This window comes from Ostrea edulis, chromosome 7, assembly GCF_947568905.1.
Source record: "Ostrea edulis chromosome 7, xbOstEdul1.1, whole genome shotgun sequence".
In the NCBI taxonomy this organism is placed as follows: Eukaryota; Metazoa; Mollusca; class Bivalvia; order Ostreida; family Ostreidae; genus Ostrea; species Ostrea edulis.
The window spans coordinates 50,932,699-50,949,881 of record NC_079170.1 but is presented as its reverse complement, the minus strand read 5'-3'; the positions used below and the strand labels follow the sequence as shown (position 1 = coordinate 50,949,881).

Genomic DNA, 17,183 nt, shown 5'->3' with positions numbered 1-17,183 from the left:
TAACAAAAGTACCAGTTCCAATGTGATTCGATAGAGAATATAAATTCTAAATTTTTTGGATTGATTGAATATTGTTTAACGTCCCTCTCGAGACTAGTTCACTCATATGGAGATGTCACCACTGCCGGTGAAGGGCTGTAGAATTTAGGCCTATGCTCGGCGCTTATGGCAGGGAGGGATCTTTATCGTGCCACACCTGCTGTGACACGGGACCTCGGTTTTTGCGGTCTCATCCGAAGAACCGCCCCATTTATTTTTTGGGGTAACTTTACGCTTTTGAAATGTGAAAGTGGGTCGTTATCTAAAATTTTGCTACACGCTGAGAAATCATTAAGTGTGGGCTCTCTAGAGAAACTCTTCCATATATCCCACAGTTTAAAAATGTACAGAGTATTTCACTATGTACAACATGTGACTGTATAAAACATGGTTAATTATTCTCTTATAATCATTCTATAAACTAAAATATCGTATTAGAACTGAGACTGTGATATCCTTATCAATTAACATATCTAAGGCTCTTTTAATGAACATTACTCTTACAGATAAAACATTCTAACATTCTCAGGCCTGCATTTAGCTCAGTGAACACACATTAAACAACCCAACCCATCAATATTCCATACTAAAATACACTTCACATGATGTACAGATAAGCTATTGTAACAGAACTACAGCACTTATACCGATACAACAGAAACCTCCCTACCTCCTCTCTGAACCACAATTCTAGACTCTTCATTTTTCGGACATCCCTTTAACACATGTACAATGTCCGAATGCGCCATCTCCTGTACATTCGTGTCATTAATCTTCTGCAGTATGTCCCCCTCCTGAAGGTTCTTACATCGAGGCTTATCCAGTATTTGTTTCACTTTCTGCCCGTACACACTGTCTGCTATCGTAAATCCAAACCCCATCTCCCCTCTCACAATATTAATAGTCAGAATTTCCGGTTTCTGAATGCCCAGGACATCAGGTGCATCTCCGTTTCCATTAGGATGACTATATGAACTTGGATTCAAAGGTATGTTAGCTGATCGTGTTAAATCCGGCAGAGATTTCATGCTCTTAGCTGACGTATTGTGTGGGTCCTGAATGCCATGAGTTTCTTGGAAATACGAGTAACTTGGTGGGGGTTGACTGACGTTAGAGTCATTGGGAAGGTTCACAGCTACCGTCACAATAATCTCTGTGTTAGGGTCATCGGGGTCAAATGGCAAGGGGTAACCTCGACACACAGTCAATGTGACAGTCTGTCCAGCGGGGATTGTTTGAAACAGATTGACAATATCCTGATGGGAATATCCTAATACACAACGATCACAGACATTGACCAAAACATCACCTGGAAAACAAAAAAGGTATACAGATTAAGTACAACAATCACAAACATTACAAACAAAAATCACCTGTAATAAAAAGAAAATAGTGAACAGACTGTGTAAAAAGAATCCCTTAATCACCATCTTCTGCTATGTTACCGTATTCACCCTATTCAGCACCTTTCTATTTTCATATGTGTATTACAAGTGCTCCGTTTTACCGTACCTATATCTGATGTCATTATCTTTTAATATGTAATATCATAAGATAAAAACCATATTAATTTCACTCTGCATACCACTATGGCATCATTTATATTTGTAGGGGCTAGTTTGTGTGGATTGTCCAGATTTTACAGTTTCGTTGGGATGCATTTTTGTGGACATAGTTTTTGTGCATAGAAACACAATACATGTTACGTATTTCACTGTGGATTGAAATTCATGGAATTGCTCTCACAATTGCACCACGAAATCTAATGATTCCACGGTATATTTCTTTTGTTATTGTACTAATTAAATATGAAGTTAATCCCTCTACTAGAAGGTAAACAACATCTCTTCCTTTTGTTCACAAATTAATTTTTTAAAAACTGTTTATATATGTCTGTCAAACCAATTTTCTCAGAAAACCAGGATGATCATTAAAGGTTATTACGGTATTCAGTGTTATAGATGTATGCATTAATCATGTTAACACACAATGCGTTATTTCCAAGCACTCATGATGGTAAAAGATGCATACACTGCATGCATTTACTGCAAAACAACACCATCTGTTGAAATTTAAGGTACAGGGGGGTTGGGTTTAAAATATATGTACAGGTCAATGTACTTAATACTTAAAAAGAAAGACATTGTAAGCCCGTCACAAGCTTACATCAGAGAGATGTTCTTTTTCTTTCCTAATTAAAGCTGTGCCTGTGAGAGATCCATTATACAACTTTGATCATGCTTGAACCTAAACTTGCAACATTAAATGACAATTGACACCTGTTATTATTACATAATATATGCATTTTTAATTAGAACATATAAAAGACTTACAGGAAATCTTTTGAAGAAGTTAAGAACTGTGTAAATTTCAAGAAACGCAAGCTTCCTCCGTAATGTACACACAAAGGAAATGGGGAATATAAAACATTTCTTTTGATTTTTCAATCAAACAAGATGCATTTGTGAAACACTATGCCCCCACTGGCAACAAAGAAACAAATGAAAGGTCTCATCACAAGGAATCTATATACAAAATATAAAAGCCCAACCTTAAATAGTCCTAGGTTAACTTTTCTTAAAGGTACATGGGTAAATCAAATTCCAAGGTCATGGCCACAAGATCAATAACTTTGGTACCAAAAGAGAGTCTTATCACAAGGAATGCACATATGCCCTATAATTCACCATTCAAAAGCTATGAGAGAGGTTAAAGTTTCCGAAAGACAAACAGGCAGGACTAAAACAATATACCCCTGATTTTCAATATGGTAACATAAAAATTGATTGGAACAAAATATTCTATACTGGTAATTAGAGAATTGTTCACTTGGATCATTACAAACAAAACACAAACTCTTTCTCTCTGAGCCAATCCCCCTGAACCAATCTCTCTGATCCCTGTGCCTATCTCTCTGATCTCTGTGCCTATCTCTCTGATCCCCGAGCCTATCTGATCCCCGAGCCTATCTCTCTCTGATCTCCGAGCCTATCTCTCTCTGATCCCCGAGCCTAGGTCTCTCTGATCCCCGAGCCTATCTCTCTGATGCCCGAGCCTATCTCTCTGATCCCTGTGCCTATCTCTCTGATCCCCGAGCCTATCTCTCTGATCCCCGTGCCTATCTCTCTGATGCCCGAGCCTATCTCTCTCTGATCCCCGAGCCTATCTCTCAGATCCCCGTGCCTATCTCTCTGATCCCCGAGCCTATCTCTCAGATCCCCGTGCCTATCTCTCTGATCCCCGAGCCTATCTCTCTGATCTCTGTGCCTATCTCTCTGATCTCTGTGCCTATCTCTCTGATCCCCGTGCCTATCTCTCTGATCACCGTGCCTATCTCTCTGATCGCCGAGCCTATTTCTCTGATCCCCGAGCCTATCTCTCTGATCCCTGTGCCTATCTCTCTGATCCCCGAGCCAATCTTCCTGAATCTATCTCCCAAGGCTTGTCTACCTATCTTGCTGTATTGATCTCCCTGAACCAATTTTCCTGGACTCCTCATGCTGAGCTTATCTTCCTGAGCCAATCATAAAGCTTAGCTTACCTGTTTGTAAGGTGCCATCAATATGTGCTGGTCCATTTTCTACCACTTTTTTGATTTGTAAAAACTCTTCATCCGTGTGATCTCCACCGATGATGGTGAAACCAAAACCCCGGACACTTTTCACTAGAGTTGTAGCAATTACCTCCCCTTTCAACTCTGCAGGGTTCTTGGTAAACACCCTTCTCTCTGTAAAAGTTGACATAAAAATAAAGCAATTCCATAGGTACATAATGAATTCTTTTCTACTAAAAAATAAATAAGCTTCTATGAATTAGCAGTTCTAGATTACAACCATGCTGGTTTTTAGGTTTAATTAAACAAAAGCAGCAAGCTTTATATGAAAACTAATGCTTTATAACATATTCTGGTTTATGACTATGCAAAGGTTTACATGCATACATTTTCCCCCACATATAAATTAAAATCTAATGAGCTTATTATGGCAATGTAGAACAATTCCCCATTATCTGAACTTGCCAATTTTGGTTTCTGTAATTGTTAAATCACAGAAAATTACTGCCCCCATGGCTGCATGGGAGTATGAAATGTGCCTTCTTTCAAACAAATTCTGGCACCATAAAAACTAAGTGCAGTGTGGAGTATTAGTAAACAAATCCAACCTCGTTTTCTGTTCACCCTGCCCAGCTGATGGTACTCTGTAATCAAACACATGCCAAATTACACTCTATAACAATCACTGGGATCACCATGCAACAACACAACAACAGGACCACTCTAAAACCTACAAATGCATGTGTTCTGCAACTCTGTAATGCAGCAGGTTAAATTCAGCTATTATGGACATGATGAAATTATCTAATATGGTGCTGATTTTGTATTTGATTTTGTTGTCTCGAAGGTGTAATTTGTATTCTGATAAAGCACTGGTTAGTGGACTTTTTACACAGTGTACGGCTTTATGTACAGATCTACTACAAATGTTAATACTCCATATAGAGATATTCATTCTTTATCAAATGATGCATTAATCCAAATTTCTATGATTAAATGAAAAGAATTTATAGAACTTAATTTTAAAATTTTCAATACATTTTAAAAATGCATTCCTATTCACATGTACAGAATTATTAGCAATGCAATCCAAACTAAGCAGTTCCTTTCTATTGCAAACTATGAAATCAACAAAAAGCTCTTGGAAACCACAGCAGGAAATCAATTTGTGGACACATTACCAGGTGGAGCTCGGCCGTTCATGTTGTTGTCGCTGATGGAACGTTTGGTAGTGTTTTCTTGGCTCTTTTTGGTTCGAGGTAGTGTGCTGTTCACATCAGTGCCTGTGAATAATTCAAAACCCATAAAATAAAACAACTGGAATTGATTTCATCTGTAAATTTTTAAAAGGATTCTTTTCCAAGTCATGTTTTGGTTCATAAGCATCCCCTCTGAGAGCATTAAATGGAAACAGAGTATCCTACCGTAGGTCTATCACGGCAGGATTTGCAAAAATGATGTATTTTCGTTATTTTAAATAATTGTCCTTTGAAGTTATTGATTAAGTTATGAATTTAAACAAAATGTATCTCGTGGAACAAGTATTTCCTCTCTCTAAATTATCAATTTTTGCTTATAAACTTACACCATCATTCATTTAGATAAACAATTACGAAATAAAGTTTGTGCTTTCATGGATGTTGTAGGATAACCTCCGAGGTCGAGAAATGTTTGATATATAAAATCTGAGATATTAGTTGAGACTTTTATATTTCAACAACATTTCAAGACCTAGGTTACCCTGCATTATCCAAGAAAACAAGAACTTTATTTCTATTCTACTATGGCTCAGAAATATACAGCCGATCATTAGCCTATACAACTACGAATTAGGTCACCATAACGTCATGACAGTTTCCGAAACAAACTAGGCCTACATCCTAAAACGTGAGGTGGTAGGGTATACTAGATCTATTTTGAAAAATATTTCAAGTACATGTATTTTGTGTGATGGTGACAGATTATATCAATTGTTTTGAATAACTACATGTACGTGGGAAGAGGATAATCTATTCTGTGCATCGCCACGTTATTTAAATGTGTATCAATCTCATAATGCAGACGATTAATTTTTGAATGACAGATATTCTTCAGTCATTTATAAATTTGTTTTGCAACATATATTGATTAATCTTTATGATTATAAAATTGAATTATCAGTTATCTATTTTATTGTTGTATAAACAAAACACAAAGTGCAAGTGAGATGTGTATCAATTTTCTCATGATCAGTTATAACTTATGAAGGTATATCGCAGAATAATGACTGCAGTATTCCTTTGATCTTTGCAATAACTGTGGTAGAATAAAATACACAACTCCACAATTCAATATTGATAAAAAAAAAAAACCACCAATCCTCTCTGTGGTCAATTGTTAAATTTTTTCCTCAGCTTTTTCAAATTTTTGGCAAAGAAGCCTTGATGAGAGATACTACAAAGTATTCTCCCTTTATCAGAAATTTAAGGATTAACTTAATTAAGCCACTAGCTTTCATTCCCTGTCAATTATCAGCATTGTGGGCATTACAATCAAAAAAGAAATTCTGTAAATAATTTAAAACAAGTACAAGGTTGGTGGAAATAGTTATCTCAATTTGTCTGCAGTGCTTCAAATGATTCCAATTCATCTAGAGTTTAACTTCAGATTGTAGCACTTCAGTGATCAGATTTCTACACTGCTAGCTGACATCCCCCAGACTAAACAGAGACCCATTCTCACACTGCAATATCCCTCTGTTAGTTTGAGACCCACCCTCACACTGCAATACCCCTCTGTCAGTTTGAGACCCACCCTCACACTGCAATACCCCTCTGTCAGTTTGAGACCCGCCCTCACACTGCAATACCCCTCTGTCAGTTTGAGACCCGCCCTCACAATGGAATACCCCTATGTCAGTTTGAGATCCGTCCTCACACTGTAATATCCCTCTGTCAGTTTGAGACCCGCCCTCACACTGTAATATCCCTCTGTCAGTTTGAGACCCGCCCTCATACTGCAATACCCCTCTGTCAGTTAGAGACCCGCCCTCATACTGCAATACCCCTCTGTCAGTTTGAGACCCGCCCTCACAATGCAATATCCCTGTTAGTTTGAGACCTGCCCTCACACTGCAATACCCCTCTGTCAGTTTGAGACCCACCCTCACACTGCAATACCCCTCTGTCAGTTTAAGACCCGCCCTCACACTGCAATATCCCTCTGTCAGTTTGAGACCCGCCCTCACAATGCAATATCCCTCTGTCAGTTTGAGACCCGCCCTCACAATGGAATACCCCTCTGTCAGTTTGAGACCCGTCCTTACACTACAATATCCCTCTGTCAGTTTGAGACCCGCCCTCACACTGCAATATCCCTCCGTTACTTTGATAGAAGTACTTGCCTATAAACCTACACATGCATTCTTATCTCACAGACCCTCGTTCTACTCACCCTGATTTTGCCGTTTGGCCTGTGTTACAGGATTCTCATACTGAGTTCTTCTGTTTACATGACTGCAAAAAAAGCGAGAGAGAAAAATATTTTTGATGTGTGACTGAATTATCTGACTGATTAACACACATGAAAAGTACACTGCCAGAAATCTGCCAGACAAAGTGATGAAGTGTTGCATTTAATCCTTCCCTCAGCCTAGCACCTATAATAAACATTGCCTACATATCCTGCCTGCCAACTCTAAGGTCAATGGAGAAAATGCAGGGGTGACCAGTCAAGATTTTAAAGTGGCATCATTATTCATCACCATGAACACAAAATTTCAGACCATCATGGAATGATTTTGAGAATTTAATGGGGGCTGCTCCTAGAGCATTAGTCATCTCAAAACAAAGAGATTCACTGCATTCTGAGGTCCCTCCGTGAAATTCTGTCTGACAGAAGAACAATGTATGAAAAACATGAATGAATTCAATAATACTTACTCTATGTAATAAGTCCCATAGTGGGGGTCTTCCACTTTCTCCCAACCAAATGGAAGCTCTGAAACCAAGAACAAAAAAATTCTGAACAGAAATAAACACAAACAGCGGAATTCTGACAAAATATGTTGCTGGTTTCCGGGCAGCTTTTGAACCTGGAGCCTATCCAAATTTCTTGGCAGATATTATAACTAATATTTTTATCATAAGAGATTCTCCAAGACTAAAAGCTCAACAATAAGATAATGCATTTTGGACTTTTTTGGGAAGCACCTGCAATATCAAAACTGTGCTTTGTAAACAAAGCTATTGATAGGTTATAATAAGCACTTCACATAATATGCCTGTTGAGCTTTAATCTTTCTGAAAATCAATTATTTTTACAAATAATTACTTGACATGTGGTTTTAGAGGAGGAAAATGCCCCACAACTGATCAGAATCTGAAGAGATTGGAGCAGACTAACGCCTTGTAATCATCAAAACATCCTGACTGTGCCATTAGTACATACTTCCATAGTTTGTGTCGCCCTCATGTAATAGCCTAGTTGACACATACAGAAGTTGGCGAAGCTGGTTCAAAAAGCGCCCGACAAAGAATTTCTTCAACCGCCCATCCATGCTGCTAGCTAGCCTAGATTCCCGCACATTTAATCCACATCCTCTTTTACTCAGAGAGAAAAAAATTCCTTTATCTCTTTGAATTAAACTGATTTCCTCTCAAAACAGAATCAGATGGGCTCTGCAGTGAAATAATCCACACACACAAACAGAACATCTTCAAAGAGACAGTAAAATACACTGCACTGCCATCACACACACAGACACATTAATAAGGAGGGGGGGAATTGGTAAATTTGTTACAACCATCTGCATTGGAGTGACCAGGAGAGGCTACACAAAGAAAATCAATGACCACTGAGTGATTTATCATGGCTTCAGGGTTGGCCTAACTTGTATCACAGGGTAATTAGCCCCACCAGTTTAAATTGTCCAATTAGTGGGGCTACAGATAGAGAGGTTTCTTCCACCCATCATCCAACAATTAGTGCCTCTGCAGGCTACATTGTAACACTGGCCTGTTTGATCTGTACAGTGACATATGTATACATAACATATTTAATGGAATTAACAACATTGTCTTGTAGCTGTCTATCAAAATCATACTATCAGGTCATCATATGATTAAAATTTCTATGTATAGAAACATGATTCAACATTTGTATGTTTTAATCTCTTCTAGCCTCTCAGTATATAACATATGGAAGACTTCCTCCATCTTCTGAGCTTGCTGGCTTCCATTTTTATCACCTCTAAATACTTGATGAAAGCAAACACACTGCCAGATGAACATCTTAAAAAAGAATTGCATAGAAATGATGCAGTCTAAAAACTTACCAATTGTTTTGAAATTTCCCTTTCACAAATTTCCAGCCAATAAAAAACTTCGGAAAGTGCAATTTCCCCCCCAATTTTTGGGTTTGTTTCTTCCTCAGAAGTAAAAACTTTATATCCTCACTGTTAGAGCAACTCAGAAGCACAGCACATTGAGAATTGTATGTTAAGATAACAGCAGCTAGAAAAACTGGCAAAGATGTAGCTCAAGATAATGTCTATTACAACTCATATATATTCACTTTTTATGCTTTGGCAGTCATAATGGTTACACGGAATAGTAACACAGCCTGCATAATAGCCAACCATTACCATTACACCAAATGTGAGGACAATTCACAAAATCAAAACACAATTTGCAATCATTAGAGAAAGGTCACTGCGTTGGTGTGTTATCATAAGCTAAAACACAAAACTTTCATGTCCAGTACACACTGAGAACGCTTGAAGCAACACATTGAAAGCAGATGCTTGAACACAAAATGACCATGAATTTTTTCTTATGATAGATTAAGGTGAGCTCCTAACAGAGACTGCACCAAACTCATGTTCAATCCATTTTCTTTTATAAAAATCATAGTATTGGTCAGAACTGATACATACATGTAATTGAAATTAGTTGTCTGTATTGTCATATTCTGTCAGTCTGAAGGAATTGAAAGCACAAACAGAAAGAGAAAGAACCTTTTTGACCAGTATTTTCAAAAATTCTGAATAACATTCAAATTCTGCATTTCAAAATGAAGGCCTGTAATAAAGTATGCATGCAAGGTGGCCTCTGATCTGGTGAAAGTTTTCAAAATATTCCAAAAGTAACGGTTTTAAAATGTGTAATTTTCCCTACCTCTGCATGCCCTGAACACCACCTGACACCGACAGTCCTCATTATTCCGATGCTTTGCACAACCTGGCGGGGGGATAGGTGAAATTGGGGACTTAATAACTGTCTTTGTGGATTCATCACATTCTTTTAAATCTAAGTATAAATTCGGATGGCTTCTTTTTAACATGGCAGTCGTCTGAATGACAACCATGTTTTCAGGCTAAAAAATACATCCAGACTCCTATGGCAGGTTGAAAGTGTATCGGATATGGAGAATTTGTTTACATGTACATCAAGTTCGGCTCATTTGTTAACAATTGTATATCCAAACATCTCCTCATCGATATTGGGGCCTTTCACGTTTCAATTCACTATTCTTAATGACCTTTTTCCTATTCAGGCCCACAAAGTGTAGCCACTCATAACATTTCTCTCCAGTTCATTCAATTAAAACAAACGAGAAAACCAACCCCTCCTAGAGCACTCTGCATCTGTCCCATCACAACAGAAAACATTAACATGACCCATTCAATATCTAAAAAAAAAAATCTATAGAAGAGCCACCAGGTTTTTTTCTCTCTCTAAAGGGCATGAGCGAGAGAGAGAGAGAGAAAGATCTATAAAAATTTTAATTGTGACAGAGAGAGAGTTGGCCATTGATTATGTTCAAATCAATGTCTCTGACTTCCTTCCCTTTGTGGAAACTTAAAAGAAATTAGCTTAAAGTCTTAAGTCAGTGTAAACATGCAGGTCTCCACAAAGTAAACCTGGCTCTTGAATCAACAAACAAAAGTCATTAGCTACAGGGTGGATGGCGTGAGAGTCTGCAACATGGCACACGGACATAAAAATAATTTTCAATCTTTAATCTTCGACAGAAAAAAAAATTGTACTTTGAAGTTTGCACGTATAATTATACCTGTGTACATGGTACAGTACCGAGTGTATTGTTTCATCATTTCCAAAGTTAATTATTATCTTAAACCTGCATAATAAATATAATATGCTTCAGGTAAATTCATTCTTCTGATGGGAATAACATGAATTTTTCTCCTCTTTGATTGGAGGTGAGAAATGTGTAAACTGGTCCTAACAAGAAAGTACCAGCAATTTGTACTTTCCTAAAACTTTCATTTTTACTAATCTGTGGTCAACAAACTTGCCATTGAAGAGTCACATAAAAGCAGATTTTTCTTATTTGTACATCAAATTAATTCACAGTGCTTCTGACAATGGCTGATCAAAGCCCTGGTGATGGGCAATAATTTCTGTGTATTGGCCATTTCAGTGAACTGATACCTTAATTAGCAGCGCAAAAATTAATAGTATTTTATCCTGCCAAATGAACATTAGTCAATAAATTGATTTTGACAACTGACACAGTCCTAGAAACAGACTAGAGCCATATGTGAGAGATACGAGCCAGCTGGATTTGAGGCTTTTACATGCATGTCAGAGTGGCAACATTCACCATATCACAAAGCTACTGAACTATGCCATTCTTTCTCCCATGAGCAGGGATGACATGGAATTTAGCAATTCACAGAATATACCACACAATTTCAAATATCTGTCATGTTGTCATATTTGCATGACACATGAAGAGTGTCCTTTCTGCGACAAGAGTTGATTACATGAAATAAATATCCCAATGAAATTATCAGATGTTTGTACTTCACACCCAGTGGGAGAGCTTTCTATAATTCCATAGATCCCACACACAATCTTTTCTATAAACCCTTTTCACTTAGTCATAGTCAACTAGAATCCCTCTTGGTCTTGATCACACGAATCTAGTAGAGTATTAATTCTGAATTTATATATCTTTTTAAAAAATCAACTTTCTTATTTCTTTCATGTTCTGATATAATCGTTACTTGTTGATGGTTGGAGGTTTACACAGATGGTTTACATGATTTAAGCGACACCTGCAAGGACCTCAAGAAGACATATAAGAATTAAAATCATCTAGGGTAAGAAACTAAAAGTATTTGAAAGAAAGATACATCAGATGTCAACCATCTCAACTGAGTACAACAAATGAACATCACAAACAAAATCAAAGTTCCTTATCCAATCTGCAAGTCTGCCTACACTCTGTAGTATCAGGGTTTTTTTTATCAACTCTGTAATATCAGGGTTTTTTTTATCAATGAAAATGTCTTTGGCTTTTCAATCTCAGAAGAAACAACTTGATTAATCAAGGACATCTACCATTCCATCAAATTGTTCTGACACAAAGATCTGTCCTCTCCCATACAGACAGGCTGAAGAAATTAAAAGGTTTTTTTTGGTGGTTTTTGCCAAAAGAAGTTTCGAGATTTTTATCCGTTGCAGAAGCTCACACATTCCCCTGCTTGGATGGATTGTTGTCTTGTAACATTCAAGTTATGGAAAATGGACGTGACAACAGCTGATGAAATGAGCATAAAACTGAACAATAAAACTACAACTAATATCTACCTGACTTGGTATCATTGTGTCACGAAACATTATGTAACACAGTTTTACACACACACACACACATAAAAGGCAGATTGTGGGGGAGAGGATGAACTTTCTGATGGGGGAGAGGATGAACTTTCTGATGGGGGAGAACTTTCTGATGTGTTGCTGGCTCTTATATGATGCATTTATAACAATACTACACATTTCCACAGACTTCATTCCTTATATCTTCAATCTATGCTGTAACTTTCAAACTTGCCATTTTGAACATATTTGGATATAATCCAAATAGAAAAGAAAAGCATTAATCAAAAGGCATAGGAAAGTCATGCACAGTTATAATGCAAGACATTTTCTATGTTCAGTAAAATGATCATAAAAGCTAAATTTGTTGCTAGTCAAAGGGAAATTACTCTTACATCACAAACGAGTCTGGTGTCCATTGCCTATAAACTGTTCCAAAAACACATGTGCATTGGTTAACAAAAGGGGTGAGCATGCACTGAACAAACCTATCAATACACAGTGAGGGTCGCAGTGAGAAAATGAATGGAGTCATGATCTGCCCAGTGACAGGGACGCAGTGAGAAGAGACGCATTTGGCAGTTGACAGTGCCACAGAAAAAATCCTTACCTGTTCGTTTGTAGAGCGGTTGTGTAGGAGTACCTACATTTAAACAATGAAAACTTGCATATTTTGTTTCAAGATGGCAAATCAACCTTTGAATATATGTATCTAATCAACAAGCATACTTTCAACATCACAATTAAAATACTGTTTTTTCCTTCAAAACAAACTTTTTCGACTACAGTCTTATCTAATATGTAGCAACTTTAAAATTTCATACTTTCAACATCACGTATATTAGAAATATGCATTTGGTTTCAAATTGTCAATTAATTTTGTGTCACTTTTTAGAATGTTAATAGACGGCAAAACAAAATGACAATGGATGATCATGATGATTGAAAAACGACACATATTTAACAACCTTAACGTTATTTTAAAATGAAGTTTTCTCTTCCTAATCCATACTCATTAATAAACATGTTTGTGAAACATCAAGCCCCTGAGCATTGCCTCATTTACAATATGCCTTGACAAATGACCTTGACTTTAACCAATCAAATAGCTTTGACCTTGACCTTCCATTTAACCATGTATAAAATCTGTCATTTATACATGTACTTTAAGAGTTACGACCAAGGTTAGTGTTGTAGAGAGACAGAGACAGTTCCAAGATGGAAAAACACACATCCCCCCAAAAAATATGTCTGTATCGCTTTAGATCTGGAGGACATAAAATTAACACTGTACTGCATAAACTTATTCATGACTATTGCCAACAATATTTACTCCACAGGCAATATTTTCATCACACCAATCCAATTAACTAATCAATCAAAGTGCACTAAAGCTGTTGATAGCAACAGTAGAGCTCTAATTCGCTTCAGCATTTATTAATGAATTATGAATCACAATTAATAATTTATCCACTGACACTGTATGAGAGAGCATCTTAGTATGCATCCGCTTCTCCTACATGAAAAAAAATATCATAATCCAAGCATGTAATTAACTGTGTAATATTAATAAACAAGCACCTAAGAATGCGAATCATTGGAGTGCTTGACCTATAGGGAACTGATACAATTTTATCTATAAAGATGACTTTTTTTTACACCCTGCAGTTGGACATTTCTGATGTTGCATGCAATGTCTGGACACACAGGAATTTCCCGGCTCATCTGCACTGTATCTTATCAACAGTAAACAAAACAAAGTGCAATGAAGCTAATATTCAGAGAACCTTTTTTCAGGAATTCATATTTCTGTAACCACTGATAAAGATAAGTTAGTTTAAATATTCAAAGTCTTTATCCACAAACACATATCTCTTCAAACTTATTATTTTTTTTTTTTTACATACTGCTATTTTATGGACTGATTGCATGTCTGGGCTTCTACACAGTCTGCAATACCAAATCCAAGCTTCCTGATACATGTATAAGATATGTACTTAGGAAATCAAGCTTTATAATTTACATGATTATATATATGTATGCATGTGTCAGATTAAGATAGAACTTTTCAATCACTTTTTCACTCAAACCTATCCATATCCCTTGTCATTTTTCAATGCTGTTGTGTCTTTTTTGTTTTAATGTAAATGCATGACATTACCACTTCTTATCAATTATTATAAAAAATTCAAACACCAGTGCAGGATATATTTTTTTTCAAATTAACCTCACAAATCCATGAAGGTCATGAACCAGTGTTCACTTACAGAGCTTGCAATCAAACCCTTTTATCCCCTCTTTTATTTTTGAAATGGACTCCTTCAGAGAACATGAATCGTAGGACATCAAATCCTATTTCTCAGAAAGATTCTCGTTTTCTACCCTGGAGTTTATTACGAGACTCAGGAAGCCCACAGAAAAGAGTAAACTGGTCTTATTTATGTTTTTGGCTGTTGGAAGCTGATAAAGCAAATCTAAGTGGTTTCAAGGTTAAAAAGTCTCTTTGTATTTGAATGTCAATTGAGAAAGTCACTCATGGCCAGTCTTATTTAGTACTCTTGACTGCGCCTTGGCCCCTGATTAACTTACCATCATCATTACAGTCCCCAGCCTGTTGTTTCTGAAGTTTAGAACCCCTGACTACCCCCTGATTAACTTACCATCATCATTACAGTCCCCGGCCTGTTGTTTCTGAAGCTTTGAGAGACGAGGATCCAACCAATGTGTGGTTTCTGAGGTATGACTGAAAATAGTAGACAAAATTTTCTTACATATAACCATGAGATGTTAAATGAATGTCACCACGACTTAGTACTGTATGTATAGTGTAGTCCCTACAAAGTTATTCTTGACAAAATACAAGCACGATCACGATACACGCACGGTCACGATACACGCACAATCACGATACACACACGATCACAATACACACACGATCATGATACACACACGATCATGATACACACACGATCACAATACACACACGATCACGATACACGCACAATCACGATACACACACGATCACAATACACGTATGATACAGCACAATTAAATCTGCTACATGAATGATTCATAACGGAACAATTTTACACATTTCATAAACATTCAAAAATATTGATGTAAACAATCTTGCATGTTTTTACATGCAAACCTGCAGAATGAAAATTACAAAATGAAGTGTCTTAACAAATAATGATCCCTGAGAATAATATAAATAAGTAAACAGATGAATATTCATCAGCACATAAATCAGTAAACAGATGAATATTCATCAGTACATGTAAAGCACATGAAACAAATATTGACCGTAAATATTCATCAACTTCCCGTCCCATAAAAACGCTATTTGCTAATATAAATTCTGACTGACATTCACAAGTTTTAATTCATTTTTATATTCATAATGGAATTACAATGAAAGGCCAAACTAATCATGTTAACGATGACTCTGTCCTAACTTGTTAATTTAGATAATTTCACTATGGACTTCAACTGTGCCACATTAATTTATAATATAATTTGGATTATCCCTTAATAATACAGGAGTTGAAAAATGTATTTGCTTATAGAGACTTGCTCATTAATTCCAGCTCGTCAATTACATGTGTATCTCTTTCTTGCAATCCACAATGAACAGACTTGATTGGTGTTTGTTTTACAATTATCAGTCATCCAAAGTGGGATCAGTAAAATACAATAACTTTGGGAAATTTGTTGACAATCTCCCTAATAGTATTCAGTATCCAAATTAACAAACCCAAGAAAAGGGCTTTCTTTTTAACCAATTACTTTAAAGCAGTGAAAACATACTGACCGATTTCCTGTTTTGTAAGTAAAATTTCAATCTGTTCTTATATTTACAACTTATTTGAGAAATTTTCTATATTTTTATCATGTTAAAATAGACTATTGATAAAAACTTATGAGAGAGAGAACACATGTACATTGAAGAAATTGTCATAGAAAATATTGCTACAATCTGAATCTGCCATACATGTCGAATGATGTAGATAATAAGTACCATTAGTTTAAGCCTTTAATAATAGTATATTGGAACAAGAGCAACGCCAACGTGGCATAATACGCCCGTAGATTTTGCTCAAGGAAAACATATTTTAGTGGGATTCATATTTTAGTGAAGTTAGCACTGTCCTCTGTGAGCTAATTCATTATTATGCTTGTAGAAATGGATATCAAGATATAAAGAGGGATAGCCTTAGAATGCGCTACTTCATAAACATGCTAACGGTTCGGTTTGTATCCTGCCCACAAGGTTTTCCTAATAAGTGATACTACGACCTTGACCTTTGACCTTGAAAAACAATAGGCATCTTCCTTTCATCATGGTGATCAAATATACCAAGTTATAATATCCTGGAGCTTACGGTTCGGTTTGTATCCTGCCCACAAGGTTTTCCTAAAAAGTGATACTACGACCTTGACCTTGAAAAACAATAGGCATCTTCCTCTCATCATGGTGATCAAATATACCAAGTTATAATATCCAGGAGCTTACGGTTCGGTTTGTATCCTGCCCACAAGGTTTTCCTAATAAGTGATACTACGACCTTGACCTTTGACCTTGAAAAACAATAGACACCTTCCTCTCATCATGATGATCAAATATACCAAGTTATAATATCCTGGAGCTTACGGTTCGGTTTGTATCCTGCCCACAAGGTTTTCCTAAAAAGTGATACTACGACCTTGACCTTTGACCTTGAAAAACAATAGGCATCTTCCTCTCATCTTGGTGATCAAATGTACCAAGTTGTAAAGTCCTAGGGCTTATGGTTCAGTCTGTATCCTGGCCACAAGGTCCGGACAGACGGACAGACAGACAGACGGACGACACCATACCATAATACGTCCTGTCTTTGACGGGAGTATAAAAATTAGACACACGAGCGATCCTCACATTATCATGAATGATGAACAAGAGGCCCATGGGCCTAGAATCGCTCTTCTGATACATTGTAGAATAG

At 36.8% G+C, this 17,183-nt stretch overlaps 1 protein-coding gene across 20 annotated transcripts in view; it reads right to left on the bottom strand.

Moving 5' to 3' along the window:
- The window catches only part of LOC125654677 (membrane-associated guanylate kinase, WW and PDZ domain-containing protein 1-like), a 46,735-nt gene that overhangs the window by 18,342 nt on the left and 11,210 nt on the right, over positions 1-17,183 (bottom strand). For 9 of the 20 annotated variants that reach the window (XM_048884682.2, XM_048884688.2, XM_048884683.2 and 6 more), the window contains 8 exons: positions 14,859-14,941; positions 12,809-12,841; positions 7,513-7,570; positions 7,025-7,086; positions 4,774-4,875; positions 4,201-4,236; positions 3,581-3,766; positions 710-1,348 (listed from right to left, as the gene is read on the bottom strand). In XM_048884682.2, coding sequence (XP_048740639.1) covers positions 710-1,348; positions 3,581-3,766; positions 4,201-4,236; positions 4,774-4,875; positions 7,025-7,086; positions 7,513-7,570; positions 12,809-12,841; positions 14,859-14,941 — 1,199 coding nt within the window. Of the gene's footprint in view, positions 1-709; positions 1,349-3,580; positions 3,767-4,200; positions 4,237-4,773; positions 4,876-7,024; positions 7,087-7,512; positions 7,571-9,747; positions 10,283-12,808; positions 12,842-14,858; positions 14,942-17,183 lie in introns of those variants that run through there. The other 11 variants (XM_048884687.2, XM_056144668.1, XM_056144670.1 and 8 more) reach the window with 6 other exon arrangements.